At 34.0% G+C, this 17,633-nt stretch overlaps 1 protein-coding gene across 13 annotated transcripts in view; it reads left to right on the top strand.

The window, feature by feature from the left end:
* PAM (peptidylglycine alpha-amidating monooxygenase) overlaps window positions 1–17,633 on the top strand; it is a 290,803-nt gene that overhangs the window by 230,800 nt on the left and 42,370 nt on the right. For 8 of the 13 annotated variants that reach the window (XM_079145860.1, XM_079145866.1, XM_079145865.1 and 5 more), the window contains 2 exons: window positions 818–889; window positions 13,266–13,577. In XM_079145860.1, coding sequence (XP_079001986.1) covers window positions 818–889; window positions 13,266–13,577 — 384 coding nt within the window. The remainder of the gene's footprint in view (window positions 1–817; window positions 890–13,265; window positions 13,578–17,633) is intronic. The other 5 variants (XM_079145857.1, XM_079145859.1, XM_079145858.1 and 2 more) reach the window with 1 other exon arrangement.

The raw sequence follows: 17,633 nt of genomic DNA, 5'->3' as shown, positions 1-17,633 counted from the left end.
TAGTTTTGGTAGCTAATCCCATAAATGTAGACCCTTCTTCATTTAATTCATGTTTTCTAGTTTCTTCATCTCATTCCTCCAATAGCCACACTATTTATAAATTTATAAATTACACCAGGTTCTAAAAACTGCTAGTTTGCCAATGAAAATGGTTATCATGTCCAACAATGCCTTAAATTATCTGTTTAATAGACCTTTTCAAGCAACGAACAAATCTTGATATTAATAATCTTGCTTTTTTGGTCTCATTCTTAGAATTGTCCAGTAACTTATTGTTCATCTGCAAAAATGGTCTTATTGTCATTCCTTTAGTTTAAAATTGCAAAACCCACACCCTCTTTTATTGCTGAGATGTTATAGAGTTTTGAAGATTCAATCTTAAAATGCCAGAGCAGCTTCTTACTTCTTTCTACTGGATATTTTATGAGAGAAGATAGCATAGCAATCAGGTATTTCTTAAGATGCTAATATATTTATAGAAAATGCCTTAAAATCTCTTAACATATATTTGAAATGTTACTAAATTCAATTTTAAAAAGCATGAGTAGTTCTATTAAAGCATTTTTAAAATGTAGTATCATTTATATGTCTCTGAAAAAAATAGTTGACTAGTTATGTCAGAAGTCTGGTAATTGGTAGTTATGCTGGGGGTGGAGAAGGTTGTGAATTAGAGCATTTCTACTATATAAATTCTTAATATTGTAATAAACACAGGTCTTGAATAATATTTTTATATTAATGGCATAATTCCTATGAACTATTTAAAGTGTATAATATATGCTGCAAATTTATGCTTCATTTCTTTGATCCTTTATAGAAATAGAGAACAAAGATAAGACTGCTTTACTACCACAGCCAAAACGGGAAGAAGAAGAAGTGTTAGACCAGGGTATGTATGGTTATTTCTGTAAACAGACCTATAAAAGTATTCCTTTTTCAGGTAGCCAAATTATAAAGTCATGAGATATTTTAGGTCTCTTTGTATCAGCCTCAAATCCTATTATTGATGTTTGTATGTAATGCATAATTCATAAGGAAATGGTCAATTATTGCACTTGGTCTTAAAAGTAAAATTCATTAGTGTAATTTAGTTCTTTAGGTTTGCTATTGTAACTTTTATGTATAGTACAAATAAGTGCAAATATAATCATGAAAAACAATCATTGCACTATTTTTGAAATTTAATGACCTTTACCAATTAAGTTCTAGCATAACTTGTATGGTATATTTGCTAACTACATTTTGAGGTTCAAGAAAAAGAAATTCAGAACTAAACCTGCATCTTGTCTCTATAAGACACTCTTCTCTGCCTTCAGCAAGGTAGGAGGGATCATTGTCTTATGCATCATAGTTCTGCGTTAAGGTGCCACCTGATGAGTCAGGAAAGCACCATTGGGCCTCTTTTCTATTTATTTAAAGAGAGAATGTTTGATGTGCATGTGTCGATGTGTTAACACTGAACAATTACTCTTACGATCTTAATTTCTTGCCAGTTGTTTGGAAGATAGTGCTTTATGTTAGGGTGTTGGAGTATATTATCCTATCAAGTGATTTTGGGCCTGAATTTTAGCTTAATGTTAATACAAACATATATCTACTGACAACATAAAGCATACAAGATATAGAATTTTTTGTTAGCAACATATAGTAGTTTCCTATTTCTCAGACATTGTCAACTGCTATTGGAATTCTTCCAAATGTATTCTATTAGTTCTAGGTCAAAGATAATACCTGTGCCCTAATTGTATTTGCAAAATGAAGAATCTAAATTTTTGAAAGAAGGAAATACATTCTTCAGGACTATAAGTTAAACTCCAATCTTTAAAATCTTTTAAATTATATAGAATATGTTTTATATTATCTTATTCTAACAAACTAACCATTTTAAAAATACGGTTTACTTTGAAGTCATTTCTGTTTGTGTTAAGTCAAAACTAGGGAGATGATTTTATACTAATGGGCTATTGAATACAATTTAAAATAGCTAATTGTATACACACTGTTTAGATATTTGTAAGGATGTCAGTAATACCAACCTAAATATATTAGTATTAACAGTGTTTACTGCAGTTGTACCAAAGTTTATTGAGAATAAAAATGAATTATTTTAACATTGTACACACTGTTTGAATGCTATGTCTTTAAAATAATTTGAATTATCTTAAAATTTATTTCCAAATACCAATATATATGACATAATGTGGAAGGAGATCACCATTTAGTAGATACATCTTATAAAATGATGCATTTCTATGGTTTCATGGTGCTGGACTATGGTTTCATTTTAAAGTTAGTTGAGTTGATCAAGGGAGACATTGATACCTCTGGAAAGTCAGAAACCCAGAGGATTTGTGAGCAATGCAATGTTAGATTTAATCTTTTCTTTTCCAACAGTAAGATTTAGGAGATGTCATCTATGCCTGCAAATCAAATTCTTTAAGACGCTTTCATATTTTGCCATACATTTACCTTTTCATGTTTTATAGTACATGTAGAGGTTTAAATGTACCAAAACTCTTATTGGTTCCAGAGAAGAATTATATGGTCATATATGAAATATTTCCCTATAGGTTCTGTTTTCTTCTACTTATGAATGAATAAAAATTCTGTAAATAAAGTGATATAACTTAAGAAGGAAAAAAAAGTATTATTCTGACTCAATTTTCATACTCTAGAAAATAAGCTATTGAAATTAACAGATCCATCAATCGCCTCCTGGGTTATGTGAAGACAATACTTCACCAAAGCCACTTTGGTGGCCAGTGTAATCTTTATATTAACCTGCTGGTCCTTGGGAACCCAACAGCTGAGAATTTAAAGAGAAGTACAGAAATACAGCCAATGCACATTTGTATAGCTAGTTCCTTTGATGTGCTAAAGAAATCAATCTATCTCCTTAAAACACACAGGACAAATATACTTCCTTGTACTGAAAGAGTATACAGAGATATTTATTTGCACAAGCATCTATATTCATTCCTCAGGGATGTCAAGTTGGCCAAATAGCTGATAGGAGGACTCTAATCATTTAAGTATATTATGCAGTGTGTGTTAATTTTCAAAGTAAGTCCTCAGTCTTAACCCATTGCTTTATTTTGATGCTCAGCCCAAACAACTTGTGTTCAGGTGTTCCTCCAGATTGTATTCATTCTTTTAATGTATTTTAATCCTGGTACTTCAAAGTCCTGAATTATTTCAGTTGTTTTATTCACAAACAAACAGGTATAATCTATGTTGGTCCCACAGAACATGTCAGACTCTGATGGGAAACAGAACAGTTCTGAAGCAGGAAGAAAAAGACTTAAAACCCAAGAGGACATGAACTCAAAAGCAAGCTCTGTACCCAGGGTACAGTTTGTTTGCAAATGATATAAGTAATTCTACCTGGATAATAAAAACTATATATATGCATTTTATCTATTTATAAATTTTCTATTTTAATGCATAAGAAAGTCTGTAAGAAGATGAAGGTTAAGATATAATAAATACTATTAAGAAAGAAGAGTTAACCTTTACTAAAATTGTGAAAAATGGGTTGGGGGGAAGATCTTATTTCATAAAGTGAAATAAAGAAATGTAGCTGTGCACAATATGTGCATGTATAGAAATGTTACAGTGAAACCCATTAATTTGTACAATTAATATAATTGAATAATTATAATAAAAATAAAGAAATGTAGTTGTGCACAGTGGACAGGAAGTTGTGGGTATGTCCAATACAAGAGAAAAAAAAATCCAAAGAAACCAAATAATCTTTTTAACATAGGTTTATCTTGTTACCCTTGTTTATCTTATTTCTCCAGGAAAAAACTAAATGTTTTCTTTTCTTTGAAAAAAGAATGTTTTCTTATCACTAAAATTGCTAACTATAAAAGTTTTGCCAGAGTATTAATTTAGAATGGAAATTAACTAGCATTTGTAAAAGACATCTGAGTTATATGAATTTATGTAGTGTTTCCTAGCCTCTGCTTATTCACAAACCAACCTTCAACAGCATCTCCATCTGTTCTCCATAGAAGAAAGTTTGATGTAAGGCAAATGTATCTGAGATTCTATCTCAAAAGATATAGTTACCAAGACACCAAAGAAACATTATTATAAGACAGTTTTACCTTTCAGGTTGCCTTGGGCCATGAAACAATTGGAAGAATTTTAATGAGGCTTTAAGTAAGTCTGCAGGGATATTTTTTTAAATAATGTTTATTTTTACCAATTTAAAAATAAAATATTCATTATAGAGATAATTATGTCAAATATGAATAAACAAATAAAATTGATAGTACACAGATATGTAAGTGAAAATGTATACCAGTGTATGACATATATTACAGACACATATATACATATACACGTAATTTTAACATTTTAGATCATAATAAGTATACAATTTTGTTTCCTCTTTTAAAAATATTATATCTTAGCCAGGGGCAGTGGTTCACACCTATATTCCCACCAATTCAGAAGGCTGAGGCAGGAGAATCACAAGTTAGAGGCCAGCCTCAGCCACTTGGTGAGAACATCAGCAACTTAGCGTGACTGTCTCACAATTTTAAAAATAAAATAAAAAGAACTGGGGATGTAGCTTAGAGATGAAGCAATCCCTGGGTTCAGTTCCCAGTACTCCCCATACCAGTTTTTAAAATTATGTCTTGCATATTTTCTCCAGTCGTAAAAATTATTGACAGGAATGATTTTTAGTTGCTCCATAATTGCTAAATATTCCTACTGATATTAAAATAGGCTATTTGAATATAGGTGAGCTTCTCTGTGAAAAAGTTGAGATGTCTGTCTTCATGCAGAAAAACACTAATGAATATTCAAAACAAATGTTACCATCTTTTAAGAACATTGTAAGTGGAGAATTACCTGTGTATGTAATAAGTACAATAAATTAAATGGTAAATCCAATTGTATAGTGATTCTGGGCGGAGGAAGTGAATCCCAGGAAGCTGTGCGGAAAGCAAAGGTAGTGTGAGGTCTCCAGAGCAAACACACACACACACACAGTGATATCATTCACTTATATCTTATGGTTGGCGCTTTTTGGTAACTACTGTACATTTTGTAAATTCTCTTTGTTTCATATGCTTTATGATTTCTTATATATGTTTACTGTATATAAGAGCTTTCTACCAACATTGTTTAGGCAAAGAATAGGGACTGAAACTCAGAAACTTGACAGCTGCAAGCAAGAATCTATATAACTACATCTGAATCTAGTGTTTCGCTTCTTTAAAGTTCAGAATATAGATGTGGTCAAATTTGTGTCAGTTATATTGGGAAGATTCAGTGTTTTTAAGAATTCAAAGCAGAACTGAAAGGTAGTGTCTGCAATACCATTGTATCCTTGTTATGGTACATTATGTTCTGGACAACATTTCTTTTGCTGCAGAAAGGGCCTTTACCATGTTTTATTCAGTTTGTTCCAAACTCTTCTCATTGTAGTCTTTGTGCCCTCACATAATCAATCTTTCCACTCAAAGGTCAGCATGAGCTACTATATTCCCAAGGCAGGGAGACTATGACAAAAATACAATTTGTAGAGGGAAAATACTCCATGACCCCAGATAGTTAAAGGTCTTCAGACACCTTCTGTGAAACAGAATAATTTCACAGTGGTTTTATGCTAACAAAAATGAATTACCATTGGCATGTTTTATCAAATAAGCAGAATCAAGGGAACTGGTTTGCAAATTAAAAGCACAACAGCATACTGTAAGGCTTTGTGAAGTAACCATTGGTAAACATTTACAGGAGGAGTAAAACAAAGGCGGAACTTGGTAGCTAAGATTATATTTCTTTGCCTTGTTTGAAATGAGACATTCCCTTGTTCCCCTAAAAGAGGACAAGTGATTTTAGTATCATCTTCTCAGCAAATTCCAAGTACTCTGCAGTTTTAAAGAAGATAACAATTCTTGTGTGTAGTCCCATTCACCAAAAATTTATCTGTTTGTTATGATTTATGAGCAGCTCACAAGTCTTTATTTATTGAACTCATCTATCAAACACAATTCCAAATACCCCCCAAGGTTCTGGGAAGCTGACTGAATGCTGTTTTGAATTTGGTTTCCTAATAATGAAATAGGCAGATGTGAACCATCATTTATCATACGGTTGAGCTTTCTGATACAGATCTGTGTGCACAGTAGTTGCAAAAGCCATCATCTCCTATTTTCTCCTATTTTGCATTTTTCTCATTTTCTTAAGAAAGAGAAAAACCCATTTCTGATTGTTTTTCAATCAGATGAGTCCTATAATGGGAAAAATAATATAATAAAGTTGACTTCTCTTGTGATCCTTGAGCTAGGCATGATGATGATGTGTTTTATTTCTTTAAGGCTTGAGAATAAATGTGGTAATAATAACTAATAAGTAAATAATCAATAAACCAAATTGACTTTACCCAGAAGGGAAAGTCAGTCGTGACTGAGTCATAGAACAAAATATTAAAATCTAAAATGGGATGCTTTTATTTTTCCATTGCTCACATCCCTCTTATTAATCAGTTGGGTTAAATAGTTTTAATCTCATTAGCTTGGTTATGTGGCATGTTTTGTCAGTGGTTAAACTGCTGATGAGCATCCTATGTACTCTCCATTTACCATGGAAATCATAGAGCAATAATAAAAGCTGTTTGTTTTGGGTAATGAAGTACTAGTTATTTATGTGGGAATAAGAATTTATATTCTGGAAAGTTATGAAGAGATTCTTGCTTATTTTTAAAAGTAAAACAGCTGCCACAATTAAGAGTTTATATTGTCCAAAAATTAGAGATAATGTTTTTCTCATCCATTAATTTTAAAGCATTTTATTTATTTAAAAAAAAAAAAAAACTCATAGGGCAGTTTTTCAATAGATGTTTCCATTTAGTTAATTCTCATCATGGTCAAGAAACTAAACCAGTGAAATTCCCCCGTTGGCAGGAGGGAACAGTGAATGGTCCTTGCTAAATAAAAAATGCACTTGATCCATCCAGAAGGTAGTTGATGCAGGCACACGGCTCACAGGCTGGAGTTTAGTTGGTTGTGCCTGGATTCTTCTTTTCTCAACACATTAGCTGCCACTATAGTTGTGTTTCTTAAACACCACACCCACTCAGTCAAGTCACTTAAAAGACCAGGGACATTTCTGCCTATTATAAGATAAGAATCAAATGTGAAGGGGTTGTTGGGGAAAATAAATGGGAATTCACTGCAGTATAAAATCATCAAGGAAAAAGCTTTATCTACTGATACAGAAACAAAGGGTGATTTTTTTTTAACAAGTTATTTTTCATTCTAGAATCATTAAAATATCTACTATGATAGGATCAATACTAATCACTGGGAATAGGACAGTGAATAAGAAATGAGAGGTTTTTATTGCTTTCATATAAAACTACTTTTGTATCCTATGATTTACACCTTTCTAGAGGTAATTTAAATGTATAAAAGCTATGTTTAGAACATTGTATAGGATTTGATCATAAATGTAAAGTGTCATAACCATTGTAAGTAAAAACTATTGAAAAGAGCAAAAACTCTTCTATATTTTCTTTTTTATCTTTTTTTTTGGTGGGGGATTGTATGAAAAATTAAACCCGGGAACATTCTGCTTCTAAGCTACATCCGCATTCCTTTTTTAAATCTTTATTTTGAGGCAGGGCCTCGCTAAGTTGCCCAGAGAGGCCTTGAACTTGCTGTACCCCTGCCACAGCTTTCTGAGTAGCTGGGATTACAGATATTTGCCACCATGCCTGGCCCTTCTACTTTGCATATCCATTAAAATTAGTCATTATTCTTGAAGCCAATTTTTGTGCAGATTGCTGTGATATGTATGTATTTGACTAGTTTGCAAGATTCTTATTATATAGATGGGTTAGAACAAAGAGAAATATATTCAGTTAAAGAGTAAATCCAGCTCCTGAACTGAGAAGAAAATGAATTTAAAAAGTTTAAAAAATTAGTAAGATTGCCAGATATTAGGTGAATTTGTATGCAAAAGTTTAATAGTACAGGGAAGAGAGAATCCTAGATTCACTACATTGAGCAGTTTTAGGTTTATTTGTCAGTTTTCATTACTACAACAAAATACCTGCGGAAAGGTGACTTTTTTGAAGAAAAAGGATTTGTTTATATAAGCTCACACTTCTGGAGGCTTAAGGGCCCACATCCAATGATGGCTTTCCAGATGACTGAGTCCCAGTACAGAGCATCACATGGTATAAGAAGTGGAGCACACATGTGTGCTTCTTCTGGTCTCTCTCTCTGTCTTTGCCTCAAACCAACAATATCCAATCATAGTGGTTCACACTTAAAGACCTTCTCCTGTTCTAATCACTTCACATAGCCTCATCTTCAAACACAAGTCAGAATTTGTTTCCACCCTCTTAATACCTCATATCAGGTATTAAATTTCAACACGTGAACCCTTTGGAAAACATCCAAACTCAACTAGAAGGCAACTGTCAATAGGTCTCTCTTCACACACCCCAGTTCAACTTCCTACTGGTTGTGCAGATCAGTACTGTGCCTTTGGTTTCATCATCTAAAATGAGGACAGTAATATTAACTATTTCATAGAAATTACTTAGCAAAGTGACAGGGTCTGCTAAGCTCTCAAAAATATTAGCTGCTATTATTATTGTGCATAGTTTATAATGTACTTTTCATGTGTTATTTTTGTTGACAGTAGGTGTGGTAAGAACACTACAGTTTTCCTATGACTCCCATTTTATTCTTTGTATAAATATCAATAAAACCCTTTTCCTTCTCACAAGTGTTCAGTCTGGGAAATAAATTATAGGGTAACCTTAGCAGTTGGTCTCTGATAGAATTAGGGATAACCATCCTGAAATAGGTATGTTGACAGAGCTGAGGAAAACCTATCTGTGGAACAGAACCCAGGAGAATCAGAGGCAAGGTGCTGTCAACCACAAGTTAGTTCCATCACAGCTGTTCTGTTTAGTTTTGTCTTGGCTTGTTTGTGGTACCAGGAATTGAACCCATGGCAGTCTACCCCTAAGCTACATCCCCAGTCCTTTTTATTTCTTCTTTTGAGACAGGGTCTTCCCAAGTTGCTGAGTCTGGGCTGGAACTTGCAATCCTTCTGCCTCAGTCTCCTGAGTGACTAGGATACCAGGTGGGCACTGCCACACCAGGTTAACACAGCTTTTATAACATTGCAGAAGGTTTTAACCTCCTAAGGTTAAAACCCAACTGGAGATCTGTTCTGAGGAAAGAGACCAGTCTTTGATTATGACAGTTAAAGAATAACAAGAGTTCCAGTGGAGTACAGGTGGTAGGGAAAAAAATGATCACATTGACAAATCAAATTTAGACTTTGTGATTCATTGATAAAGAGACCCAGATCCAGTTTTTTGGATTGATTGGTTCAAAAAAACAGTGTCATCCCTGAGAGAAATACTATGTAAAAAAATATGAAGAGAAGATAAAGAACTCAGTTTTATACATAGTAAATTTATCCATATGCCTGTGAGATAGACATGCAAGTGGAAATTTTCAGAAGAAAATTTTATGTACCAGTTTGGTGTTAGAAGAACTCCAGATTTTGAAGCCATTTGCCTGGAGGTGGTAGCTTACGCCTTGTGACTGACTGGGATTACATAGTAAGAAGAAACTGTAGCCAGGAGGAGAAATTTGCTAGGAATAGATGTTATGCAATGCCTACATTTTTCTAAAATAGGCAAAAGATAAAGAGGAAGAAAAGATATCTGGTGGAGCTCGGTAAAGAACACTATGGAAGGGAAGTTTCTAATGGCACCTCTCAGCCATCCTCCATGTCTCCAGTTAGCCAAGGCAATAGTCTTTTGGCTTTAGCAGTCAGAATCTCTCAATCCACTCATAAAGAAGCCATATAGTGGTGAAGAAGGAAGTGAAAGCAAATGTCTTCAACTTAGGGAAAGAAGAGAATGTGAGGAAAAGGAAAGCAAAAAAAGCAATCCTTCACTGCCCAGTATGGTAGACACTAGGCACACATGGAGGTTTAAATTAATTAAAAGAAACTAAAATGTGTAAGTTCCTCAGTTACACTAGCCACATTACAAATCCTCAGTAGCCTCCTGTGACTGGTGGCTATAACGTTGAAAGAGCAGATATAGAATATTTCCATTATCACAGAAACTTCTTTTACACAGCATTGGAACTTGTAATGGAAATGGCAAGATGGAAGAGTTTGAAAGATATGTTGTGTCAGAGGAGGATCTCTCCCTACCTCCACATCACTCAAGATAAGCCTGTGAGAGAAGTTGTATTAGAAAAGAAAAGAGAGCACATAAAGGAAAGGCTAGGGGTGGGGGCAGAGCTACCACCCAGAACACTTGAATAGGAATAGTTCCTTCTCCATAAACAGATGTAAAACAATGAAAAAGTGCAGATACAGTCTCCTTAAGCAAAGTCAGGAAACAAATAACTATAGCAACCATAGTGACCTGTTGAGAAAATAGGGTGCTGTAAATTTAAGAGTATTTTTTCTTTTTTGCTTATTTACAACTTTCCTATGTGCATATATGAATATACCACAGTGAATTTCATCATCATGTAGACCCACGAGACACTAATTTTAAAAAATCTATAAAAAACCAGCAAAATGATCAGTAGAGTATAGGAAGGGAACAGGGGGAGGAAAAGGAGGGGAGGGAAAGGGAAAGTACTGAGGACTGAATTAGAACACATTTTATACCATGCTTTTATAATGATGTCATAACGAATCGTATTATTATGTATAATGAAAAAGAACTTATTAAAAAAAGAAAAATACCAAAAAATAAAATAAAGTTCAGTAGAGAAAAACATAAAAAAGAAAATCCCAGTACTTGACGAGGAAGTAAGTATTGACTTAAAATTTTAGGTAAGCCATAGCTAGCAGTAGATGCATGTTGAAACTAAAGTTTGTCTTTTCAGTTAGTAATCAAAGAAGCTACAATTTAGTGGCACCTGCTTTATCTTGGTATGCCCAGGACTGGGTATTTTAATTAACTATCTTTAAATCCACAAAACAATTCTCAAAAATAGTTATTATCTTTGAGGTTAAGTAACTTACTTAAAGGTACAGAATAACTACTAAGTAGGGCTTCACAAGTGTGAAATGTAGACTAGCCAGGGGACAATTAAGACTACAGGAAAAGACCAGAGAACTCTAGGTGCACACAGCAGACACCCCTAATTTGAATTGTTGGGAAAGCATTTTGGATGTAAGTGGCTCCAAAGAGCTGCAGGTTGAGGAGCCAGTTGATTAGTGGGAGGGAGTCATCCAGGTTGAGAGATGGTAACAGGGATTAGTCTCCCAACTTCCTCAGTTCATGTTCTGCTCCATCCATTGTGTTCATTAGAGGTGTTTATTAAAGATCTTAATATGCCTAAGAAAAAATAGTTAGCATTTCAAGATTCCACATGTCCATCTAACTGGTAAACCTGAAGAAGGGTAAAAAATAAAAATAATAAATAAAGCAACTTACTAGGCTGTATATAAGAATGTAAGAGATAGCCATCTAGTGGTCTCTCTCCTATATAAGTATTTATAGAGATTCTATTCTGAACTGTGTTCTCTACAAGCTCAGTGCAACCTTCATGCATCCAAGACCATTATATTGTTTTAACCATTTTTGCTTTCCTAACCCAATGATAATTGTAATGACAATTTCAAAGGAACTAAAGTGATCTGCATTTAGTATTTTATCACCACTTTTAGATTTTTTACTAACAAAGCTGAATGATTGCAAGTTCTGAGCCTGTATTCCTGCATCAGTATTAGCTCCATGACATTGATTCAGGTTTTTAAACTATGTTTTTTTAATCTCTCCCTGAAATTACTTTGTGTTTTGTTTGCTATATAAAATGTCTTATTATACAAGCATATTAAACTGTTTATATTTAGCATGTGGGACAGAAGAATTTAGCAGTAATGAATTAATTTTTCTTTTGAGAAACTGAATGCCACCTGTGGCCTAACTAGTTTGGTTGAGTTATAATTTGCTCATTTTACAGAAATTAGCCCTATTACTTGGTAATTATTTTCTGATTGAATATTTCACCTGGGATAAGCTGATTTCATGGACAAGAATTGAAAACCTACTTGGAATCATTAGATAACAATATATGCAAACATGACAATTTCTAAGCAACATTTTGGAAAGTCTTCATATCTCCTTGCACCAATATCTTAATATATTCTTTGGTGGGATGTATCATGGCTAAACCAGTTACCACTTTCATTTCCAAATATCCACTAAAAAGGTTTATAAATGTTATATGATAGTGCTATAAATGTAACTAAGAAGTAGGTAATAGGTCTCTATAGTCCCAATAATTTCTTTATTATCAGCGATTAAAACAGGGTGAGGATGAAGAAAGGAAGAACTGGGGGCTACCATAAGAGTGATGTCATGTTTCCCATTCAACACAGATTTGAAGCCATGGATGTAAATGATGAGAATTAAAATGTCTCAAAAACTTTCTGTGGACATATTTTGAACCTGTGATCATATTTGATAAATAATTCATTTTCATGAATTTGGATTATTTCTAAGTTCCCTCCTTACTCTCTATGTCGGAAAGTGTAAAATACATGTAGTGCTGAATCATTCTAAAGGTTTTAGTTTGTTGACCTATTCTCCTTTGTTTCAAACTAACTTCAAAGTCTTCTTTGCTTACAAAACGATTCCCAGGAACTTGTTCATTTCTTATTTAAAGGAAACAAGTAGAACTATTTGCAGTCACATTACTAACAAAATAGTGATAAAACTGGTTTCCCAAGTGCCAGATGCACACATATGTGATTATTTGTTGTATTTTACAGGATCTTCTTGTAATAAAACATATGTTTATTTCTGATGGCTTAAACCTTAATAGAATCTTAAAAACAATTTACAGGGTTTGCCTGTGAAGACAACTTTTCTCTAACATAGCTGTTGATATTTTATTTTACAAATTTGATTGACTCTTAACTTTCATATCAATTTATACTGTGAAAGCTGTTGATTGAATTGTACCATGAAATCATATATGCATTTTTCCTTTTGACTAAAATGTCAATAGGCATAACATGTGTGCTTTTAACAGAAAGATGTATATAAAATGAAAAGTGAAGGTATATTATTCTCTCACTATTTGAGGAATTCTTTGTTTTCTTCCTCCTATACTTGAAAAGCAACCTTGTCTCTCACTTACTATGAAGAATCAAGAGTTGATATTTTTAAGGCACCAAATTTTGTAAATTGTACAATCTTATCAACCCTCCACCTCTTTATCTCTTCTCTTTTTCCACAGGTGATTTCTATTCACTGCTTTCCAAGCTGCTAGGAGAAAGGGAAGATGTTGTTCATGTGCACAAATATAATCCTACAGAAAAGGCAGAATCAGAGTCAGACCTGGTAGCTGAGATTGCAAACGTAGTCCAAAAGAAAGATCTTGGTCGGTCTGATGCCAGAGAGGGTGCAGAACATGAGGACAGGGGCAATGCTGTTCTTGTCAGAGACAGAATTCACAAATTCCACAGACTAGAATCTAATTTGAGGCCAGCAGAGAGCAGAGTTTTCTCCCCGCCTGGTGAAAGTACCTGGGAACCAGAACATACAGGAGGTGCGTTTAGGGTTTCTTTTAAGTGTGAAGTGCCACAATCCACATTAGCAAAATCTGAAGGGAATAAAAATGTATGGGTGAAAAATTCATCACTAAAAAGGACTTTTTAGAGAAAACATTACTCAGATTAAAGATATCAGATATCATCCTTGTTGAGGAATTCTCTTTTGGGGTGGGGAAGAGTTCCAGTTCTACATGAATTCAGTGCCTGTTCCATAGGTGAACCAGAACTTTGAACCAGAAGGACCAAAAATAGTTGGATCATTTTGGGGGTAGTGGCATATGAAATTCAGGGTAACAAATCAACAATTTCCATTTCACTCAATGGAAAGAAATTGAAAATTCAAAATCTGACTTGTAAATCCCAGTGTATGCAGTACTTATACACTATCTTATTTAACAGTAATTAAATTTCCCTCAAAGGAATCTTATACTTTCAACATGCTAGTCCAAATGACTTGTAAAATGTAATCATTTTATGACTTTGATTTCTCAAATTCCATTATCAGTTGCTATTTTAATTGAGTATTTATTTCCAAAGGGACCTCCAGTAAGTCAATAGCTATCAGGTTTATCTTTATTTCTAACCAAGATTGGCTTCCATAATTAGAGGACAATACCTTATTCCCTTCAGGTTTCTGTACTGGCGAGCTATAGATGCCTCATCTTTGTCTTTAATTGTGTTGTGGCCTCTGTGATATTGATTGTGTTTCATGTTACCTGCTAATGTGGAAAGCCAAATAATACAGCATGTGGAGATCATCTCCAAAAAAATAATGGATATGCATGCATGGCAGCTGTCCATGCGTGGGCTGGAATGGCACAGGCTGCCAGCTTGATGTTTTCAAATTCAGCTTTGCAGGAAGCCATAAATTATTCAACACTCAGCTGATTTTTATTTATAATTGAAAAAAATTAGCATACAGTGCCTTTTGCTCACACGGAAGTTTCAAGCATTGTCCTTTGGGATGCACCTAATGGTCTCTCTGAGATATTAACTGGAACTTAGACTTTTAACTTCACATTTACACAGGTTCAGCCCTGCTCTAACTTCTTCTTAATTCGTCTAATAAAACTATGTCTCAGGAGGTGGTCTCTGGACCCCCTTACCTAAGAATCACCTAAGGTCTTGAAGAAAAATTTAGATGACAACAGAAGTGTCACCTGTGATGGCACTTGTAAGGTTCAGTATTAAGATGTGCAGTGTATCATGCCCTGTCCATTCCATAAACACAGGATTGTCTGCTCTATATTAAACAGTGAATTTTAACCCAAACCACATGGAATTACAAAAGGCAAAAAGGCTTCTTGGTGAGAATAGGATTCTGTTCAGGAGTGAAACGCTACACGTGTAGCACAGTTTTTTCCATGACTTGTCTTTGTTACTCTTGGGTTTGAAATGATATCATGGTCATTTATAAGCATCAAAAGTATCAATATAAAAATCAGAATTTGACTTAAGGCATTGTTTTTCTGAAACCTGAAACCTGCTTTCTAAGAAAAAATCCTTAAGATACAGGAAATACCTTTACTTGCCAAATCTCCTGTAACTTTTGAGGTAATCACATGGTGGTGCTTGGGAGGAAATGTTTCTTCAGGATTTAGTTTCCTTTTATCTTATATACGAATGAATGGATAATTTTAAGGAATCAAAATCACAGCAAAAATCCTAACTATATAATGGAAGTGTACATGTGTTTCTTTTTTGAAATGACTTATTTAATGTTGTTTCAATAATTTCAAAACTTTAAAAATTAAATGCAATAAAGCAAAATGCATACTTAGGTAATCTATTTCTAAGAGACATTTTCCTAATTCTCTTGCACCATTTATTATTGCACAATGCAATATCTAACTTTTTATTTGATATTTTATCACTCCTTTGGGTAAGCCAGAGGAAAACAAATCCTTCCATTTCCTTTCATTTTGCAAAAAAAAAAAAAAAGGAAGTTATTCACATGTAAAGACCTAATAATATATATTGATAGTCTAATTCATGAGTATTTCTTGGGGTATGGGCAAGGGGAATAAGTTTGATAGATATTATTCCATCCTTTCTTTCATGCCCTTTCTTTACTCCAGGCATAGCTGAGAATGGGCCCTAATGGTCTGGAGGAATTTTTTCCCTAAGTGCCTAATTTTCTAGAAGGAATTGTGTTAACTGTAAAGAAGAAAATAACTTGTTATATGAAATTTTACTAAGACAAAAATATAAGGCTATTGTGTGACTAGATATTATTTTAGCTCATAGTAATTTCAGATATCTTTGAGATATATTATTAGAAGTTAACCTATTTGAATGAGGTCACAAAGTCTGAATTTAAACTTGGACTTAATGACTTCCAAATGTGCACTCTCTAGTTCCTTATAATTCAGTAGAGAACTTGATTCCTCAGTATAGACATAATTCCCTGGAGTTCTGGAGCCTCACTGCTTAAAAACTGGAGTTTTCCCCTCAGGGCGCTGTTCTTATGTCCCTAATTCTTGGAACCAGCACAGCCCAAAAGTAGCATTTTAGCAATAGCACTTTAGATGGCACTGACCAGTTCACCAGTTGGAACTGCAGTGTGGTGATGGATCAGTCTCATTCAGCTGACTGACTTATAGTTCAGACATGCAATCGGCTCAAAAGTCTGGGGTGACTATATGTGGTAGGCCCAGGAATATGTGAGACTTTCAAAATGAGTACTGTTTTATGAAACTTTAGTTTAGTTAGATTCCACTTGCTTTCACACGCTGTTATCTGCCTTTAATGTTGGGTTCTCCACATCATTAAGGGTTGGATATCAGGGAGCAAGCTGCATAGTGAGCACAATGGAGAGACAGCTTCCACTTTCACTGTCCTTAGCACTGGTCAGATCAAGATGGTTAAGTATTCTGTTGTCACTGTGTTTCTAAGAGTACAAATATTCACATACAATACAGCATACCCCCAAGCAATTCTTCATTTGACCAACATAAAATTTGGAAACCACTTCAAGGAAGTAGTACAACAAATGTAGCAGACTCCAGGCTCTCTGCTGGTTTTGAATTCCAGCTATACCATTTACTGTGTGGGCCCTTAGCTAGTTTTGTGGGGTTTTTTTGTTTCATTCTCTAATCTTTAGTTTTTCCATCTACAAAATGAGGATTATAACCTCACAGGTTTAAAGTGGGGGTCAGATGAGAACATATATGTAAAGTATTTTGAACAGTGGAAAATATAAAGTGTTTAATAGATGTTAGGATACTTTAATAATACTCATGATTGATTATTGCTACCTTAATATCATGTTGAATTGAGATTCAAAAATTAAATACCAGAGTATAAATATTAATTACTTTATCTTAAGCAGCATTTATAAAAGATTTTTCTGGCAGGGTATAGGAAAACTGCAAAATTTCACTTTAGTAAATTGAGGAAGTGTTTGGCAGTGTTCTATCATGATGGGAGTTTGCAGTTCTTCCAATCTCTGATCACTTACATTGATCTACCTTGGTATTTGCATGTGGCATATGATATACAGAGTAGAAATAATCAATTTGGTCATCTGGGCAACAAATACATTCCTTTTTACACTTCACATGGTTTAGTTTCTGCCATTATTAGTTGAATATCTATTTTGAGATAGAATTAATTGAATGGAAATAAAATCTTAGCTGTCTTTATACTAGTTGCCTTCTGGAAACTAGGCATATTGAACAAGCAATGAAAAACTAGAGATAGCTATTCTAGCTGGAAGACTTTATTGCACTACTATTTATTAGCATATGAAAGACTGATTCAGCATATATTGCAAACCTCGGAATGTTATGAACTACACCTGCATTGTTGACACTTCTGATCAGGTAAGAAGACTCAGAAGATCTATTCTTATGATACATTGAGCTTTTTCATTAATTCCTATGAACAACTCCCTTAATTTTAGAGACCATTCTTATATCATACTCAGTCACATTGCTTACCTCTAGGCAAGTCTTACAGAATTCGTAGGATAACATAAGGCATTTTTTTGGAGGAATTTTCATCTCTGAAGAGGAAGCAAATAATAATAGCAAACAACTTCATAGCACTTA

This window comes from Sciurus vulgaris (assembly GCF_902686455.1).
Source record: "Sciurus vulgaris genome assembly, chromosome: 6".
Classification (NCBI taxonomy): Eukaryota; Metazoa; Chordata; class Mammalia; order Rodentia; family Sciuridae; genus Sciurus; species Sciurus vulgaris.
The sequence above is the reverse complement of the archived record's forward strand: the minus strand, read 5'-3'. Positions and strand labels throughout refer to the sequence as shown.